Source organism: Martes martes (assembly GCF_963455335.1).
Source record: "Martes martes genome assembly, chromosome: 5".
Taxonomy (NCBI): Eukaryota; Metazoa; Chordata; class Mammalia; order Carnivora; family Mustelidae; genus Martes; species Martes martes.
Genome location: NC_137892.1, coordinates 64,248,605 through 64,267,779, shown reverse-complemented (window position 1 = coordinate 64,267,779; position 19,175 = coordinate 64,248,605). Strand labels below are relative to the sequence as shown.

The window sequence follows — 19,175 nt, the reverse complement described above, 5'->3', positions numbered from 1 at the left end:
AGTAGAGGGAGTGGGAGAGAGAGAAGTAGGCTTCCCACTAAGCAGGGAGCCCAATGTGGGGCTCAATCCTAGGACCCTGGGATCATGACGTGAGCTGAAGGCAGACGCTTGATGACTGAGCCACCCAGGCACTCCTTTATGTAATTATTAATCTGATATCTGGTGTTTTACAATAGCTAAAAAAAAATGAAGTGTTCATAAGAATATCAAATATTTGTTGCTGAAGGAAGCCCATAAAGTGAAATGTTGTCATTTCTTTGTTTTTTGCTGAAGACCCATCCCAATTCCTATACTAAGTGTGCTGCTGATTAATTTTCAAACAGTGTAGGGTAATTGAATTTATTTACATATTTTTCAAAACTTACTGGAACCTAGAAACATTCTGTGAGTAGCAGGAATCATTATTTTGTTTGAGGATTATCTGTGTTGGAGGAAGTTGTTGGTATATTAGCTCTGGGTTAGAATCACACACATTCTGTCACTTACTTGCTAAATGACCTGAGGCAGGTTACTTAACCTCTCCAACCTAGTTTCCTCCAGTGTAAAATGGGGATAATAATAGTATTGGTCTTGAAGGACTTTTAACTTTTTTTTTCTTTGAAATAATTATAGATTTACAAGAAGTTGTAAGAATAGTACAGTGAGGTCCCCTGTATCCATCACCTGGCTTACCCCAATGGGGAAATCTTATTTATAGTGCATGATCAAAACCAGGAAATTAATGGGCAAATACAACTAACTAGGCTATAGCTCTTAGCAAATTTTGCCAGTTTTTGCATACACTCATTTTTTGTATTGTACCGTTTTTGTTTTCTTCTCTTAAGTAAGCTCTACACCCAATGTGGGGCTGGAACTCTCAACTCCAAGACTAGCCGTCACATGCTCTACCAACTGAGACAGCCAGCACCCCTTTTATGCTTTTTTTGTTGTTGTTCTGTGTGTAATTCTGAGGTACCTTATCACATATAAGCTTCACTACCATCAAGATACAAATATGTGGATTAAATACAAGTAAGGATTTAAAGTGCATAGCACAAGAGGTAGCATATAGAAGGAACTAACTAAATGTTACGTATCATGATTATTAGGTGAAATCATATGGGCTCACTTATTCGGTGCTTCCTAATTTCATTTGTTCCTTCGTTGGTTGACAGAAATAGTGTTTTAGAAGCTAGAAGCAAAGCACTTTGTATTAATCATGTTTCCACTTTTTCCTATGTTTTATAGTGCTTCGACATCCTGGGGTCTTATAGACAAAGGGAGTGGCTGCTCCTCCAGGATTAGCTAATTCCTAGAGATGGCCAACAACTTGCCCATGGAATTGCCTTTGACATGCAAACCACACCCCCATATGTCTCCTTATATCAGACTCCCAGAGTAATTGGTCCCCAACTCCCTCTCCCTGCTCCTTGACTGTAGATTTCCACTTCTTGTTGCATTTGGAGTTGAGTCCGGTCTCTTTCTCCTGTTGCCAGAGTCTTGGCATCTATACCTGTGACAACAGTCCTGAATAAATTCTTCCTTACCAGTGGCAGAATACCTTTTCTCCTTTATGAACTCCGGGCCCAGTCTATACTAGACAACACCGACATGCATTTTCCAGCATTCAGGGAGCCTTCTAGGGGTCTTCTTGATTGCCTGGGGTGAATGGTGAGGGGGCCTAATTAAAGGGTATACCATTTCTTCCAGTATTTCTTTGTCATTCCTTATTTGAAGAACAAAGAGAAATCACATTTTTAGATGCAGAAAAATTGGTATGTAGAAAAACTTCATCAAAGGGTTAAAATAAGATAATCACAATATCCCCGTAATCACTCCATTTAAGCAATAAAGTTAACTTAAATGAGGATTCTGAGATGGGGATATACTTTTCGGATAAATGACCTTGCTCCCAGAGCCCATGTGTTTTTCCGATGGCAGCATTTATCACATTGTGTCCCCATAATCTCTTTCTGAGGCTTGGCTCCTCCAGGGCAGGGATGAGGCAGGTCGAGGTAGGGAGGTGCCCACAGAATCTGGACAATCAGAACCTCCAGGCAATATTTTGTCTCCTGGGATATACCACACCTGCCAGAAGTTAATTCTTGTGGGTGGAATCTTTGGGAACTACCAATGCTTTACTGCCACCTGCTGGTCAAAATGTGTTTTGTCATATTTCTTCATTTCACTTTCTTGGTCTTGGTCAAAAGGATTTGAGAGAAATTAAGTCCCTGTCAGATCAGCAATTCCACATCGCCAGTAGCAACCAAAATACATAGAGAAGTATCTAACTTGTAAGAAACTTTCCAAGGATGTGCATGCATGTATATGTCTATTTATATCACACACAAATGAACACTGTTCTGAATCTGTAAGGGTCTAAAACAAGATAATTGTAACTTGTATTTCTACAGGTTTTTGAAAAATAGTTCATAAAATGCTTTCACATTTGGTCATTCTATTAATTTGAGAGGCAAGTAGGGATGATTAATAAAATGATATATATACATATATATATTTATTTATTTTTAGAGTGAGGGTAGGGAGGGACACAGAGAGAAGCAGAGAGAGAATCTTAAGCAGGCTCCATGCTCAGCATAGAGACAATGTGGGGCTCGATTTCATAACCCTGAGATCATGACCTGAGCAGAAATCAAGAGTTAGATGCTCAAGCCACCCACATGCCTCAAGAAAATGATTTTATAGCAATTTCTTAAAAAGACAGGGAATTATCAATGAGCCCTTAAACTTCCTCACAGGTGTTTTGTCCTACTAATCTTCATTTTTAAAATTTAAAATCAATTAATTAACATATAGTGTATTGTTAGTTTCAGAGGTAGAATTTAGTGATTCATCAGTTGTATATAATACCAAGTGCTCATTCCATCAGGTTCCCTCCTTAATGCCCATCACCCAGTTACCCTATCCTCCCAACCACCTCCACTCCAGCAACCCTCAGTTTGTTTTCTAGAGTTAAGAGTCTCTTACGGTTTGTCTCCTTCTCTGTTTTCATCTTTTTTTTTTAAAGATTTTATTTATTTATTTGACAGACAGAGATCACAAGTAGGTAGAGAGGCAGGCAGAGAGAAAGGAAGGGAAGCAGGCTCCCTGCTGAGCAGAGAGCCCGATGCGGGGCTCGATCCCAGGACCCTGGGATCATGACCTGAGCCGAAGGCAGAGGCTTTAACCCACTGAGCCACCCAGGTACCCCTCTGTTTTCATCTAATTTTATTTTTCCTTCCCTTCCCCTATGTTCATCTGGTTTGTTTCTTAAATTCCACATACGAGTGAAATCATATGATATTTCTCTTTCTCTGACTGACTTATTCCTCTTAGCATAATACCCTCTAGTTCTATCCACGTCATTGGAAATGGCAAGATTTCATTCTTTTTCATGGCTGAGTAATATTAAATTGTATATATACACCACCTCTTCCTCATCCATTCACCTGTGGTTGGACATCCGGGCTCTTTCCATATCTTGGCTCTTTTGGACATTGCTGCTATAAACATTGGGGTGCATGTCCCCTTTTGAATTATGATTTTTGTATCCTTTGAATAAATAACTAGTAGAGCAATTGCTGGGTAGTTCTATTTTTAATTTTTTGAGGAACCTCCATACTGTTTTCCAGAGTGGCTGCACCAGTTTGCATTCCCACTGACAGTGTAAGAGGGTTCCCCTTTCTCCACATCCTCGTGAACATCTGTTGTTTCTGGAGTTGTTAATTTTAGCCATTATGACTGTGTGAGGGGATACCTCATTGTGATTTTGATCTGTGTTTCCCTGATGACAAGTGATGCTGAACATTTTTTCATGTGTCTGTTGGACATTTGTATGTATTTTTGGAGAAATGCCTGTTCATGTCTTCTGCTCATTTTCTTAACTGGATTTTTTGTTCTTTGGGTGTTGAATTTGATAAATTCTTTATAGATTTTTGATATTAGCTCCTTATCTGATATTTACAAATATCTTCTCCCATTCTTTCAGCTCTCTTTAGTTTTGTTAACTGTTTCCTTTACTGTGCAAAACCTTTGATCTTGTTGAAGTCCCAGTCATTCATTTTTGCTTTTCTTTCCCTTGCCTTTGAAGATGTGTCTCGGAAGAAGTTGCTGCGGCTGAGGCCGAAGAGGTTGTTGCCTGTGTTCTCTAGGATTTTGATGGATTCCTATCTCACACACAGGTCTTCCACCCATTTCGAGTTTATTTTTGTGTATGGTGTCTTTTTTCCACTGGACATTTCTTCCTACTTTGTCAAAAATTAGTTGACCATGGAGTTGAGGGTCCATTTCTGGGTTCCCTTTTCTGTTCCATGGATTTCTGTGTCTGTTTTTGGGTCAGTAAGATACTGTCTTGATGATTACAGTTTTGTAATATATCTTGAAGTCCGGAATTGTGATGCCATCAGCTTTGGTTTTCTTTTCCAATATTCTTTTGGTTATTCTAATAATTTTTTTATAAGTTTTTTTTAACTTTTAAGTAATTTCTACACCCAACATGAGGTTCAGACTTACAATCTTGAGATCAAGAGTCATGTGTTCTACCAACTGAGCCAGTCACTTGCTCCTGTCCTACTGACTTTCTTTAACTTTTCTAGAATGATCCCATATTTAATAATCAATAAATATATATATATATATGGATATGTGTGTGTGTGTGTGTGTGTATACACACACATTAATACCTTGTGCATCATATTCAGTTTATGGCTCAAGATAATGGTGGTGATGATGCTAAGGTACAGAGAACTGATGGCATATGGCTAAGAGCATTGCCCCCTGAAATCAGAATTTGAATGCCAGCTCTGACTCTTATTGGCTGGGTTATTTTAATGAAGTTACCTAATCTCTGGGCTGCAATTTCTTCCTCTGTAAATGGAGGTACCTATCCCACAGGATTGTGGGATAATGATAGTAATAGTACTAAATCTACAGGATTGTATGGGAAACGAGTGAATACCTACACGATGCTTAAAGTGGTACCTACCACATAATAGTATGTAAATGAGTTATTTTTGTAAAATAATTGGACAATGCCTGGTACAACACAGCAAGCACTATATAAACATTTATTAAAGAAAACAATCATGATAATAATTAATATTACCATGTACCGGGTTATAAAGTTAGCACTTTACCTGCATTATTGCTTTTCATCCTCCCACTGTCCTCTGTGAAGGGTATTACTTAATCTCTGTTTTGCTTATGGGGAAACTGAACCACGAGTATGCTTAAGTAACTGTCCCAAAGTCACACAGTTAATATGTGGCAGAGCTGAAATTCAGTTAACATGTCTCTGTCTAGAAGTTATTTTACAGAGCACCTGGGTGGCTCGATAGGTTAAGCATCTGACGTCAGCTCAGGTCATGATCTCAGGGCTCCACGCCTGGATCGAGTTGGACCACATCAGGCTCAGCACTCAGCAGGGAGTCTTGTTTCTCCTTCTCACCCCTGCCCTGCCCCCCAGCTCATGTGTGCTGTCTCTCTCTTTCAAATAAATAAATAAAATATTTTTTAAAAGTCACTTTACTAACCCACACCTGTCCCTGTTGCTTTATACTATGTCACTAATTTATCAAGTTAATTCTACACTATCATGTCCTCTGTAACCCTAATGAGCTGCATAAACACCCAATTTTGTGTTTCTTTTTAGGTTTTTGGCATATATTCAGATGAACCTTAATTTGTTTATAACTGTGTCATATGAGGATACGTTTAATGCCAAATGAAAAACCATGACTATGTTTAATCTACATATGAAGATAGTAAAGAAGTGATTATGCTCACAATCTGACCTTTTTCTATAAGAGGCTGTTTCAACAAATGAATCCCACGACTTGGGTGAGTAAATGTCCCTTCACTGTGATCTCACATTAAATTCTCACAAAGTCAAGTGAAGCAGGAAGTACGTGTATTTCAGTAAATGATAGGATCTCGTCCAGACCCTACCTCAAAACATCAAGAAGGTCAATGTGCATTCTTGGCACTCTAATACTTCCTTTGGTTAATTTTAATTTTCTATTTTGTACTCTTAAATATTTTCAATTATTACAAGAAAATAGTTAATAACTACTGCTCTATCTTGCAGGGAGGGAAGAAGAAGGCTCTTCCAGCATCAAGATACGTTCAGTCAGCAACCTCCACCTTAAGTACAAGTATACAATGCTTCTGTACCCCAACTCCACTGGGGGTTCCGGTACACAATTCCATCAGTCCTCTTCCTATCCTATATGTCCCCAGGTGTCTTGAAGTATTGTGTGCATTGGGCAACCAAATGGGAAGGGGGGTGGTCTGCAAGTTCTCCTAGGCAATCCATGGGAGAGGATGCAGTGAGAATAGAGTCCCCATGGATAGCAAGGGGGGCAGTTATCAGAGCCCCCCGTGCAGGTGATGGAGACACACCCTTGAATCAAAGCAGAGCAAACTACAAGTGATGATGGCTCAGTTTCCAAGCAGTTGTTGGGCCCTGCATCAGTAGCCTTTGTGGTGGCCCTTCCTCTGACCCACCCGCCTGGCTCTTCTTGAACAGTATCTCCTTGCTCCCAACCCAGCCCTTAAACCTGTCTTTTTTTTTTTTTTTTTAGGCTCCTTACCTTCTCTGAAGTTATATCCCTAACTCTGTTTTCTCTGATCATTTTTAGTAATTTTGTCCTATAAGGATAACTTCCACGACATTTTTAGACTTGTGGTTCTATGAAACAAATTGCATTCAATTTGTTTGAATTGGATGATACAGTTCTAGTGGTATAGTAATCTCATTTTATAATTATACTTTTATGTGATTTCTTGAATAATGTCTCTCTCCCTTATGAGACTATAAATGAAAAGGAATTGACTCTATTTTGATTCACCATTGTACCCCTAGCGCCCAGCACCATGCCTGGAACATAGCTGGTGTTCCATAAATATTTGTTGAACAAATAGATGTTATCTGAGTTTGCCTTTAAAGCCCATCTTGAAGATTTTATGCGTATATTTTTAAAATATTTTTATTTATTTATTTGACAGACAGAGATCACAAGTAGGCAGAGAAGCAGGCAGAGAGAGAGGAGGAAGCAGGCTCCCTGCCGAGCAGAGAGCCTGATGCTGGGCTTGATCCCAAGACCCTGGGATCATGTCCTGAGCCGAAGGCAGAGGCTTTAACCTACTGAGCCACCCAGGTACCCCATGTGTATATTTTTAAAGATTTTATTTATTCATTTGACAGAGAGAGAGAGAGAGACAGAGAGAGACAGGGACAGAGACAGCAAGAGAGGGAACACAAGCAGGGGAAGTAGGAGAGGGAGAAGCAGGCTTCCCACTGGGCAGGGAGCCTGATGCAGGGTTCCATCCCAGGGCCCTGGGATCCTGACCTGAGCCAAAGGCAGATGCCTAATGACTGAGCCACCCAGGTGCCCCTTTACTACTCATTTGTAAAAGCCTGAATCAAACAGTTATTTGCAAATGTAGCAAAATACAGTTTGTACTTTGAACCCCTGTAACATATACAAGTGCATGCAAACACACACACACGTGCGCATGCATGCACACACACATTGTCAGCCTCCTCTTTCCACCCTGGTTACAACTTTGATACTTCATTTCTTGATTAATATTCACCAAAGGGGAAGAAGAAAAGCCAGAAACTTCAAAACACACCAGGAACAGTTTTATGTCACATCAGATGGAAAAAATCCACAAAAATTTCTTTGTGAATTCTCTAGTAAGTTTTAAGATATTAAATGTTGGGGACTTCAGTTAATTAGTACTTGACTTCTAGAGAAAAGTTTGGAAGGTATAAAACTTTTATCTCTGAGCCAGCAGATATGTTTCTTTTTCTTTTCTTTTTTTAAAAGATTTTATTTATTTATTTGACAGAGTGAGATCGCAAGTAGGCAGAGAGGCAGGCAGAGAGAGGGGAGAAGCAGGCTCCCTGCTGAGCAGAGAGCCCGATGCAGGACTCGATTCCAGGACCCTGGGATCATGACCTGAGCCAAAGGTAGAGGCTTAACCCACTGAGCCACCCAGGTGCCACAGCAGATATGTTTCTTAACTGGAAATTTTCCTAGACCTGTCACATGGAGGAAAAACAAAAGATGGTCGAAAGAAAAAGCCTACATATTCTCAAATCTTCTATTGGTAGTCAAAACAGTAACAAGAACTCAGAAGTTTTAAGATCTAGCATCATTTTATCAGCACTCATTGCTTGAGTGAAACTTTTATGAAGTATGCCTAGAGACCAGTGTAGTAAATGCTTAACTCATTTAAAAATAAGATTATTAAAAATGATGAAGACCTCTAACAAGTAGAAGAACTACTCTATATAGTTAAAGGACTATGTCATTTAAGCCTTATATTTGGCTGAATGCACTAGAAATACAAGCATCGTGACTTAATTAAAAGGGATTTATTTTTCTTACCTAAGAGGAAGTCTAGAGGCAGTATCATCAATATCTCAAGACCCTTCTATCTTTCCAGTTTGCTTTTCTTAAGGTGCGGTGTTCATGTTTGTGATTGCCTCGTGGTCATAGTGAAGCTGCACTACCACCACCATAACATCCATTTTCCAGTTAGGAAGAATAAAAAGAAAGAGAAGGACAGAGTCAAAAAGCTGAATCTTGGGCTGCCTGGGTGGCTCAGTGGGTTAAAGCCTCTGCTTTCGGCTCAGGTCATGGTCTCAGGGTCCTGGAATCGAGCCCCGCATTGGGCTCTCTGCTCAGCGGGGAGCCTGTTCCCCCCGCCCCTCTGTCTGCCTCTCTGCCTACTTGTGAACTCTCTCTCTCTGTCAAATAAATAAATAAAATCTTTTTTAAAAAAAAGCTGAATCTGTCCTTTTTTATTAGAAGCCAATAGCTTTGCCAGGAACCTTGCCTCTGGACTTCTAATGACTATAACTACGTCACATGATGGCCCAGCTTAGGTGTGTTGTTACCCTGAACAAAATTCAGATTTTCTTGCTAGAAGTAAAGAGAGTGGCTATTGGGTTGACAACTAGCAGAATCTGCCACAAAAATACATTTTAAAATTAAACTCAGAAAGGATTTAAGTCCCAAGATCTTTGGAGGGAGTGAGAAAATGAATGAAGTTAACATTTTGAATAAAAGTTACTTACAGGCTCAGTCTCAAGACAAAGATATTATCCATATTCCCAGCTTTGGATAATTAGACATGGTTCAGCATAGGCTAGCTTGAGTGATTTTTAAAGAAAAGCCAGGGACTTCCCATTTATGCTATAGGATGCCTAAAAGGCCCAACCAAGGGGCGTCTGGGTGGCTCAGTGGGTTAAGCCTCTGCCTTCAGCTCAGGTCATGATCCCAGGGTCCTGGGATCAAGCCCCGAATCAGGCTCTGCTCAGCAGGGATCCATCTTCTCCCCCTCACCCCCGCCTGCCTCTCTGCCTACTTGTGATCTCTCTGTCAAATAAATAAATAAAATCTAAAAAAAAAAAAAGAAAGAAAAAAAGGCCCAACCAAGGGATAAACAGCTTCAAAAGAATTTAGCAATGATGCGTGGTTGCTAGTTTTTGCAATTTTTACCCAATTTTAATACTAATGAATTCCTCACCTGATGACCAGTAGCATTCAAAGAACTACTGCTCAAGTAGCCAAGTAACAAGAGACTCAATCTCTGAGTTGCATCTCTTGAAAAACTAAATATTCAAGGGGGATCATTTCATACTACCCAGCAACATCTCTGGCATCCCTTATTTTCTGCTATTCACTCATAGATTTTGTGGTATTTTACAAAAGTATCAATCCACAATAAATTGGAACTTTAAAAAAAAATGATCCTTTAACATAGAGTTTGAGAAAGTACTGTTCTAGTCTAAAGCATTGATTTTGCATCTTGAAGGCCTCAAATCAGTCCAGTGGAGATAGAGTCCCTCAGGGAGTCAGCATTCTTAATATTGGGGATGTGTGTGTCAGGGGATAGCATGGGAAAATTTATAATACAGTAATTTTAAAATTCATTGTACAATCATAAAATGAAAGTGCAAAACGTAAGTATTTCAGCTGGGGGTGGAGAAGAGGGGCTTGCCTTGTTTCCTTTGGCTTCCTCCCCTTACCATCATCGCTCCAGTGCTTTAGGGTTACACCCACCCATTCTTTCCTTAGCTCTCCAGGGGTAGGAAACAGGTAATGGTCAATTGACCAAAAGTAATACAGGGCAATAAATCAGAACTATTGAAACACCATGGCTCCCCGGATATTCTCATGTAACATCAAATAGTAGGATCAGGTAGGAGAGTGTTGGCCACCCATTGGATCCAACATAAATTATGACAGGTGAATGCTCATTAAATGTAGAATTGATGACATTCTAAAAGAAATTGGATGTAAATCAGGTTTTATTTAATTGACGATATTCCTCTGTTGTAGAATATAGAACTATCCCTGGTACTTGGCCTGCTGAAACTCACAGGATCCTGGAGTGCCTCTAGATCAGGTTGAGTATCAGTTATTGTTACATACAAAATAACCCTAAACTTCCAATAAACATCATTTGTTATTTCTTCCAAGCCTGGGGTGAGGTGGTGGCTGGCTGATCTCCACTGGGATTGCTGACTGTCTGAGGGTTTCTTGGAACCTCCACCGTAGGCTGCGGAGTTGGGTTATCTCAGCTGGAACAGATCTGTTCCACGTGTCATTTATCCCCCATTTAAGACCAACAGACACACCTAAGCATGTTCTTCTCACAGCAATAGAAGAAATCCAAGAAAGCAAGCAGAAATCCTGGGACCTCTTGAGATGTAGGCTCAGAACTGGTCTACTGCTCTTGAAATCACCTCATTCAACCGGCCAAAGCAAATCACTTGGCCAAACCCAGCTTCAAAGGTGGAAGGGAGATTCTGCCTCTCCAGTGAAGGGAACGTACAGCCATTCCGGAAAGTGGCCTAGTGGAATAGAGTGAAATTAAATGTTTGCCTTAGGAACCAGAGGTCACATCCCTTGCTACATACATATTCCAAAGAAATGAATGCACAGGCCTATAAAGTAGAATGAATAAGGGTTTTTGTTGTTGTATCAATGGAGAATAATGGATATCTCAGTTGGACATAACTTAGATGTTGAAAGCTAATGGATAAATTAATTGTGGTGTACTTACCCTTTGGAATACTATGCAGCACTTAGATTTACCATGGAAAAAATAAGAAAGAGTATAAGATTTAAAACCAAATACCAGGGCTGCCTAGGTGGCTCAGTGGATTAAGCATCTGCCTTCAGCTCAGGTCATGATCCCAGAGTCCTGGGATCAAGTCCCGCATTGGGCTCCTTGCTCAGCAGGGAGCCTGCTTCTTCCTCTGCCTGCTGCTCCCCCTGCTTGTGCGTACTCTCTCTCTCTCTGACAAATAAATAAAACCTTAAAAAAAATCCTAAATACTATTTATGTTAAATGAATACACATAAAACATATAAGGGTAAATTTATATTTAAAGACACACAGCAGACATGTAAGAGTGGGTGTCCATTGGCAGAAAGGTCTATACCCCTGGAGACTAGGGGTATAGACCAATTTGGTTTATACTGGGGGTATAAACCAAAACAAAAAAATAGAGGAGCCATTCATGGGCCAATGTTGAAAATGTGTTGTGAACTAGAAACTATGACTACAGTCTGAGGTACGAAATAGTAACCAAGAAAAAATATTACAGAAACAAAAGCAAATTGTGAAGAGTGTCAGGTAGTTTCCTTCTCTGGGCACTGGCTCTGCCCACTATACTAAGTCACTTTTGATCCGAAACCTCTCTGGCAAAAACTGCTGTTCACCTACTCACCAGGCATTTCCCTCTCTTCCATATTCATAGAATCCCTTATTATTGGGGTATTATTATGGAGTAATGTGTCCAACTTAGAAAGACAACTTAGAAAGACACACACACACACGCACACAAAATATTCCCAGTCACACTCATAACAAGGGTGGGTATTGAGTTATAAACAGAAGTCATTGAATAGGCCTTTGGAAAAGTCCTTTTTTAAAAATATTTTAATTAATCTCTACACCCAACATGGGGCTTGAACTCACAGCCCTGAGATCAAGGGTCACATGCTCTACTGAGCCAGCCAGACACCCCATGGGAAAGTCTTCTTGTCCTGTGCTCTCGTACAATGAATTGACCTGAAGACTGGAAATAATGCTCTGAGACCAGCAGAGCAGAGACAGGTGGAACCTGAGTCCTGAAGACCTGGTGAAGCCACTAAACCAGCTCTGGAAGCCTGTTTCTGGACTTCTTTAATGTAATAGAATAACCTCCTAATTTGTTTAACAAGCCACTGTAGACTAACTGCCGTTACAAACCTTAATGCAATTCCTGATACACAAGGTTTTCCCTTTTTCTTTAAAAAAAAAAAAAAAAGTCACCGTTGGGGTCAGTTATCAAAGGAACGAGACTGAGACAAAGTGAAAGTTATGCAAAAGCTTTATTCTATGCCAAGCATTAGAAGTTAGACTGACTGGACAGGGAATGAGACTGAGACAAAGTGAAAGTTATGCAAAAAGCTTTACTCTATGCCAAGCATTAGAAGTCAGACTGACTGGCCAGGGCTGCCTCCGAAGAGAGCGACCCCGTCCCGATCTCACAGGCTGCTTTTATAGGGCATAACTGCAGACCCAAGGTATGTGGCTTCTATTGTTAAGGCATTTATTCCTGGAATCAATACCCGGAACCGATACCAGGAACTGCTGGGGCGTTTATTCCCGGAATGAAGTCCGTGGATGTAAACAACAGTATGGCTACCTAGGCAAAATGGAGTTGCTCTGGCTAAGCAGGCCCTAATAGTTAAACAGGTTTTAACATTAAATTGGCCCTAACAGTCACTCTTTTCTTCAAGACTAATGACCAATAGCATGATGAGGCCAGAATCTAGGCTTAAATGGATTACTTTAAAAGACAAGCCAAAGAAACAGTTTCAAGTAGTAGTTAATAAGTATTTATTCATTTGATAATGGTTAAAATTTGAAATTTCTCATCTATAAAAAGAGGACCTAGAAAGTACACTCTATCTTAAAGTTACCTCATAGGTGGTATTCATGGGATTTCTTATGCCCCAAAGGTGGAGAAAGTAGAAAAATAAGAGTTTTTACTTTAAAAGGTTTTGATAAGTTCTTGGCTAGAGTCAAAATGCATTAAGGTAAGGTAAGTTTGAATTAAGCTAAGGTAAGTCTGAATTTTTTTTTTTTCCAGCACATGTCTATTTTACGTCAGGGAAGACATGCTATGTCTTCTTACTAAACATCCTTTCATTACTAGATCACTGTTGCCTTGTCACTGGGTGCCTTGTAAAAGTGCTCTTAGGGACTAATGTATAATGTGTGCAGGACTGAGAAAAGGGAGATCCCTATCGAAGAACTCACTGCCTGTGACTGAAGATGTGGGCAAATGACAGAAAGCATGCTGAACTGGGACACCAAATATGATTCTTTTGTTTGGCTGTGTTCAGCAAACATTTAAGGGTACCTGTTCTGTGACAGGCACTGTGCTGGACTCTGGGAAGGGACTGGCAAGACATAGGCGCTGACCTCCATAGTCCTCAGGCACAGCATCTCAGGCTATAATTCTAATTGACCTTGGTGAAGAAAAGATGTTTCAAGAGGCCCTCATCAGTTTAAAGCCTGGTGAACAAATGCCAGTTCCACACAGCTGAAACACCAAATAAATCCGCTGAACCAGAGCATTTTTCGCTTCTACTTTCACAGAATCTAGGTGCTTATTTTCCCACTGGGGATGCTCCCCTCTTCACCTCAGACCTAATGAATCTGCTTTTATTTCTTGGGGGCCTAAACTCACCAAATCAACAGAAATGGTAAATAAGCAGAGCATCAGAAAACTATGTTCTAGCCCCGATCTAGCATTATTTCTATAAATCTTGACAAATTATTTTTGGAGTTTCAGTGTTCTCATCTACAGAGTGCTATAAAGTGAAGAGCTGCAAAGTGAACTCTGCAAAAAGTGTGAAAACTTTTTGTTAGTAGATGAAGGGGTACAGGATAGGACCCCCTCCCCCTCATGTGACACTTTGGCTTGTGGATTATCTCAAGCTTAAGTTGCTTTAGACTCTGAGGGCTCAAGAGAAACTTTTGTCCTCCGTCAACCACACAGAAGAATCTAAATCGGGGTCTTTCCCAGAATAACTGTATTAACAGATAAATTTTATCTGAGTGAGCCATCTGTATAAGGCAAACATCTAATTACCAAACATCTGCTCATCTTATCGCAAAGTGCATTCCTTTCATCTGAAGTCCCAGACTCCTACTTCCTTTTTAGTTCAGAATAACATATATACCTCATTGTGCCTATCTTTGGAATTTTCATGTCTATGGGTAGTTCCTCATACCTATGCGTATTAACTTTTATTTTTCTCTGTTTATCTGTCTCGTAAATTTGATTCTCCATGCAGCTAGAAGGACCTTGGAGGAGACGGAATTCTTGCTCCCCGACACAGGCAAGTGCAAAACCCAAGACCAGAGGCAGCGACCTTAAAACTACCCCCAAAGCTAGGCAGCCCTTTCAAACAGACTCTTCAAGCGCGCTGTAACTAATGTTCGGGTAGAGAGACTGCGCATGTGTCTTAAGGCCCTTCCCGGTACCCGTAGCTTCCCTTTAGGTTTTGGCCCCGCCCACCACCAGCGCCCTCGTTTCCGGTTCAGCCCAGGAGTCTTCCGAGTGTTTCTACCCTCCGCTTCTCTGGGCCGACCGTTTCTCCAACGTTTTTCCAGGTCTTTCGGTTGGTGGGGAAGGTAGTTGCCGATAAAGTTTCCCCGTTTGAAAGTCTGGCGGATTGGGCCGGGCGCATTCTCTGTCCCCTTGTTCATTGTCCTCAGTCTTTCTAGGCTACAGGCAAGGAGCCTCAAGGCGTCATGGCCAGGGGCCGGTCCGGCCCGGCCGGTCTGAGGCCAACTTTCGTTGCCCGCGCTCTCTTATGGCTTTTGGCCCCGCAGGCGTCCGCCTCAGCGTGAGCGCAGTCCCTCCGCGCCCACGGGCCACCCTGTGCTGGACCCCATGGCCTCCGAAGCTCCGTCGCCTTCGTTGTCGCCGTCGTCACCTCCCTCCCCTGAGCCTGAACTGGCCCAGCTGAGGCGGAAAGTGGAGAAGTTGGAACGCGAGCTGCGGAGCTGCAAGCGGCAGGTGCGGGAGATCGAGAAGCTGCTTCATCACACCGAGCGGCTGTACCAGAGCGCAGAGAGCAACAACCAGGAGCTCCGCACCCAGGTGCGCGGTCCGCCCCCAGCCCGGCGCCCCATCCAGCCCAAGGGGAGGTCTCCGAAGCCTCTGATAGCTTCGGGAGGGCTCCGTGGCAGGGGCCGAGAACTGTTTTATAGGGATTCTGAAAGAAAGAAAAGTTCACTTGGATTATTCCAAGTACGTTTGAAGCTAGCCTAAGAGTTCGGGTTCCTCGGGTTTAGATAAGTGTTCGAGCTGCTTGTGGGAAGTGAACTTCATTACCTTACCCTTTCATTCTCACTTGAGACGTCCCTTTGGCATTAGGAACATATATATATATATATATATATTTTGCATCACTTTTGAGTTTGTTAAAGCTCTGGACTTAGAGCAGAATTCCATTTATTACACACTTGGTGTGTGAACTGATGCTCGGCCTTGGTTGTCCATAAAATGAGAGTGCTAGTAGCACGCAAGCGGAGGTTAAATCAGATTAAGCATGAACGGTTTTAGAGTTTTACAAACTGTTGAACATTATGCTTGTGTCAGGTTATTTTTCTGCTTGAGTTTTCTGGTGAAAGTAGGGGGCTCTGTCTTTGTTAGAGACACTAATCAGTTAATTTCATATTCATAAAATGGAGTAAGGATTAATATTTAAGTGTCACCTTTTTTTTTAATTTTAAAAAGGAGCATAATATTTTTTTCCAGCTTAATTTGTTGGGCAGTTACACTCTTCCAACAAGTTATTTCCCTGTAATTATTAATGTAAACTGTTGTGTAGTCCTTTGTAATAGTAATGTAATATTTCCTAAAACTGCACATAAAGGTTGTATGCTGAAAAAAAACTTTGTTATGCTTTGTTATCAAATGATCTATGGAAACAACTGCTGAAATGTAGTGCATTGCGTCTGTTGTATAGATGTTAATATGATGTTATAGAAAATATTTGTTTACTCAATAACTAGTTCTTGAACTCTTACAATGAATGTACGAGGACTGTGCTAGGAGTCCTTGGCTAAACTATCATGAGGAAAGGCGAGCAAAATATTTAAAATTCCTTTTTAAAAACCCTTTTATAATTCTAATTTTTTTTAAAGATTTTATTTACTTATTTGACAGAGAATGAGAGAGCACAAGCAGGGGGAGTGGCAGAGGGAGAAGCAGACTCCCGTTGAGCAGGGAGCCCGATGTGAGGCTAGATCCCAGGACCCTGGCATCATGTCCTGAGCCAAAGGCAGACAGTTAACCGACTGAGTCACCCAGGCGCCCCTCCAAATTTTTAATCTAAAGATCTAAAAGAGAACATTGTTGCTAGTCTTTGAAGAGCCAGCATTTTATTATTAGTGTGAATTTGATAGTGGTCTAATATAAAAATTGAAATGCATAAAAAGCCTTGACCCTACTGGTGATAGTAGTAACTCCTCTTTACCCTCTTCTTAGTGAGCCTCCTTTGGTGGTGGGTATAGGTTGGTTAACTGTCATCTCAGATGACTGAATAATGTTTTACCTGGAGTGGTAAAAAGGTGACTTGGGAATTGACGGTGAGCTGATAGAAAAACAGGTTTTGGACTCCGAAGAACTTTGGGCAAGTTATTTTGTCTCTTCGGGTTTCTCATGTAAAATGGTGATTAGGGCTACTATTCTGTAAGAAGTTTGGAAGAGTTAGTGAGAGGTTATCCAGAGTACTAAGTTTAGTGCCTAGCATGTAGGGAGATACTAAATAAATCACCAAGTTTATAGTTATAGTGGTAGTAGCTAGAGCCAGAACTGGGGCAAGGCAATCAGTAACCCAGGGCAAAAAATGTAAGGAGTACTCATTCTCTGGTACAGACCCTCTACTTGTGAGAAGCTGAGAATGAGTGCCTCCCTAAACTTTGCGCTCTAGGTGCCTTGCTTGCTTCACTCTAGTTTGAGCACTGGTGCTAATAGGATCTGATAACTAACGAAGTGCCTAGATAATCTGTATGTAGTCAGTCTTACCACCTTCTTTTAAGCTTTATGTGTCATTAACTGTTTAAAAGCTTGGTTTTTTATTTAGTTTCATGCCTGTAGTAGACATTGTCTCACACCAAGATCTTTCTAAATGATGGGTATTTGTGGTGTTGCTCTTCATCTGCTTGTGGGTATTTCCACACTGTTGTTCTGGCCCTGGCATTCAGTGAGGCACAGGGAAGACAGATGCCCTTCTGAGGTAGTCACCTCTCTTCCCTTCCGCTGCAGTTGTTTAGGCCTATGACTACTGTCTTTTGTTTAAAGAAAAAAAAAGTGCATTAAAGCATACAAGTGAGTATTAATACATTTAAGTGAATAGGTAATTCCAGGTGGAGGGCACTGAATGATACTAGATAATTTAATCTAATGAATTAGAATTAATGGTTTTTTAAACTAATTCTTCAGGAAGAACTGAGCATTAAAATTTTAGTATAAAACATTCTTACTGTTAGAAGTAAGGGATCGCCTTCACAAAGTCCTTTTAATTTAGTTCATCTAAATTCATTTTGGAGGGACTATTTTGAGGTTTAGCAAGAGAGTATAAGAAGAAAAATATTTCCCTCTACAAATGTGAAAGGTGAAAGAAAGATTACACTATTTTTAATTTTTCTGAAAAGGAAATGAGCTGCTTTGGTACTTCTCTAAAACTTCAACCAAGAAAAATAATTATGGTAATTTCAGGAGAATGGTGTGTATATTATTAGATTGCTAAATGATCTATTTTCCTAAAGGCCTTGTTTTCTTTTAGGTAGAAGAGCTCAGTAAAATACTCCATTGTGGGAGAAATGAAGACAATAAGAAGTCTGATGTAGAAGTACAAACAGAGAACCATCCTGCTTGGTCAATCTCAGGTATTCGGCTTATAGTGAAGATATCTTAGTGCTGTTACGTTCACATCATGATAAGGTGGAGTTTTCTTTAAATTTAAAATAGACATACATCTAGATAAATCTGAGAACTGTTATGTTGACTTTTCATATGATTTGGTATTTTCAGATAATCTCCGTGTTCTTCTGGTGGGAAAATAGAAATGTCATTCTATAAATACATAATAATGCTAATGTGTTTTGGGGGGCTCATTACTAGAGTAATGTTTGCCATGCTCTCAACCATTTACTCATATCTGGCCTTGCTTGGACCAGGTACCTGTGTTTTCTTGTTGATGCATTCCACTTAGCATTTTGTTCAATGTCTTAGGCTCTTATGGTAGTGATGAGCTCACAGCCATGACCTCATGAGTGGCATTGTGAGACAAAATAACTGAGCAACTGAGTTTTAAGAAATAGGGATCAGAAGAAATGATCTTCCCATTAAGTTTTGTCCTGTTTTAATCAGTATGTAATTTAACTAAATTGTTAAACGCAGCATTAGTATTAACATTACATATTTGTATGATACATTTTTTAAAAGTCATCATGAGAGAAATATGACAGAAAAAAACCACTCTTGATCTTTATATCCATTGTCATTTGGTGATGCAATAGTATTCAGGTAGTATATGATTAGAAGTTAAGAGTTGCTTCTTTCTTTCTTTTTTTTTTTTTTTGTGACAGAACACAACCTATTTACCTGTTTTCATTTATATCCTTCCAATGGAAAATCCAAATCTACCGTTTTTTTTAACTTTTAATTAACAGCTAGGGTACTGAAGATGATGTTAGGATCAAAGATAAATACTCTGCCAATTTATCTGCACCATCCATTTAATCTGTTAAGTCGGATACAATTGTGAAAATATGATACGTTAGCATTGTGTGCTGTTTTATGTTCAGTGCTGGTAGTTTGGAATTAATTTCTACATTTTTCTAATACGATATCACCTAATTTCTTTTGCTACAGATTATTATTATCAGACATACTATAAGGATGTCAGTCTTCCAAATAAAGTGACTGAAGTCTCAGTTCAGCAAGATCAGGATATCGAAGCTTCCACTTTTAATTCTGAAGATCAGTCACAAATAGAAAATGATGCTTACGCTGGTGCTGATATAACAGAACATGTTAAATGTGCAGAAGAGGACCATTTTGCCTCAAATTCAAATTCACAGGTAATAAGATGCTTAAC

General features: G+C 40.2%; 1 protein-coding gene across 2 annotated transcripts in view; it reads left to right on the top strand.

The window, feature by feature from the left end:
• The first annotated feature begins 9,778 nt into the window (after positions 1 to 9,778).
• The window catches only part of AGGF1 (angiogenic factor with G-patch and FHA domains 1), a 62,755-nt gene continuing 53,358 nt past the window's right edge, over positions 9,779 to 19,175 (top strand). The window contains exons 1-5 of one of the 2 annotated variants that reach the window (XM_080803564.1): positions 9,779 to 10,401; positions 14,355 to 14,399; positions 14,896 to 15,166; positions 17,859 to 17,961; positions 18,950 to 19,158. In XM_080803564.1, the coding sequence (XP_080659690.1) occupies positions 14,957 to 15,166; positions 17,859 to 17,961; positions 18,950 to 19,158 (522 nt within the window). In that variant the 5' untranslated portion in view covers positions 9,779 to 10,401; positions 14,355 to 14,399; positions 14,896 to 14,956. Of the gene's footprint in view, positions 10,402 to 14,354; positions 14,400 to 14,611; positions 15,167 to 17,858; positions 17,962 to 18,949; positions 19,159 to 19,175 lie in introns of those variants that run through there. The other variant, XM_080803563.1, reaches the window with a different exon arrangement.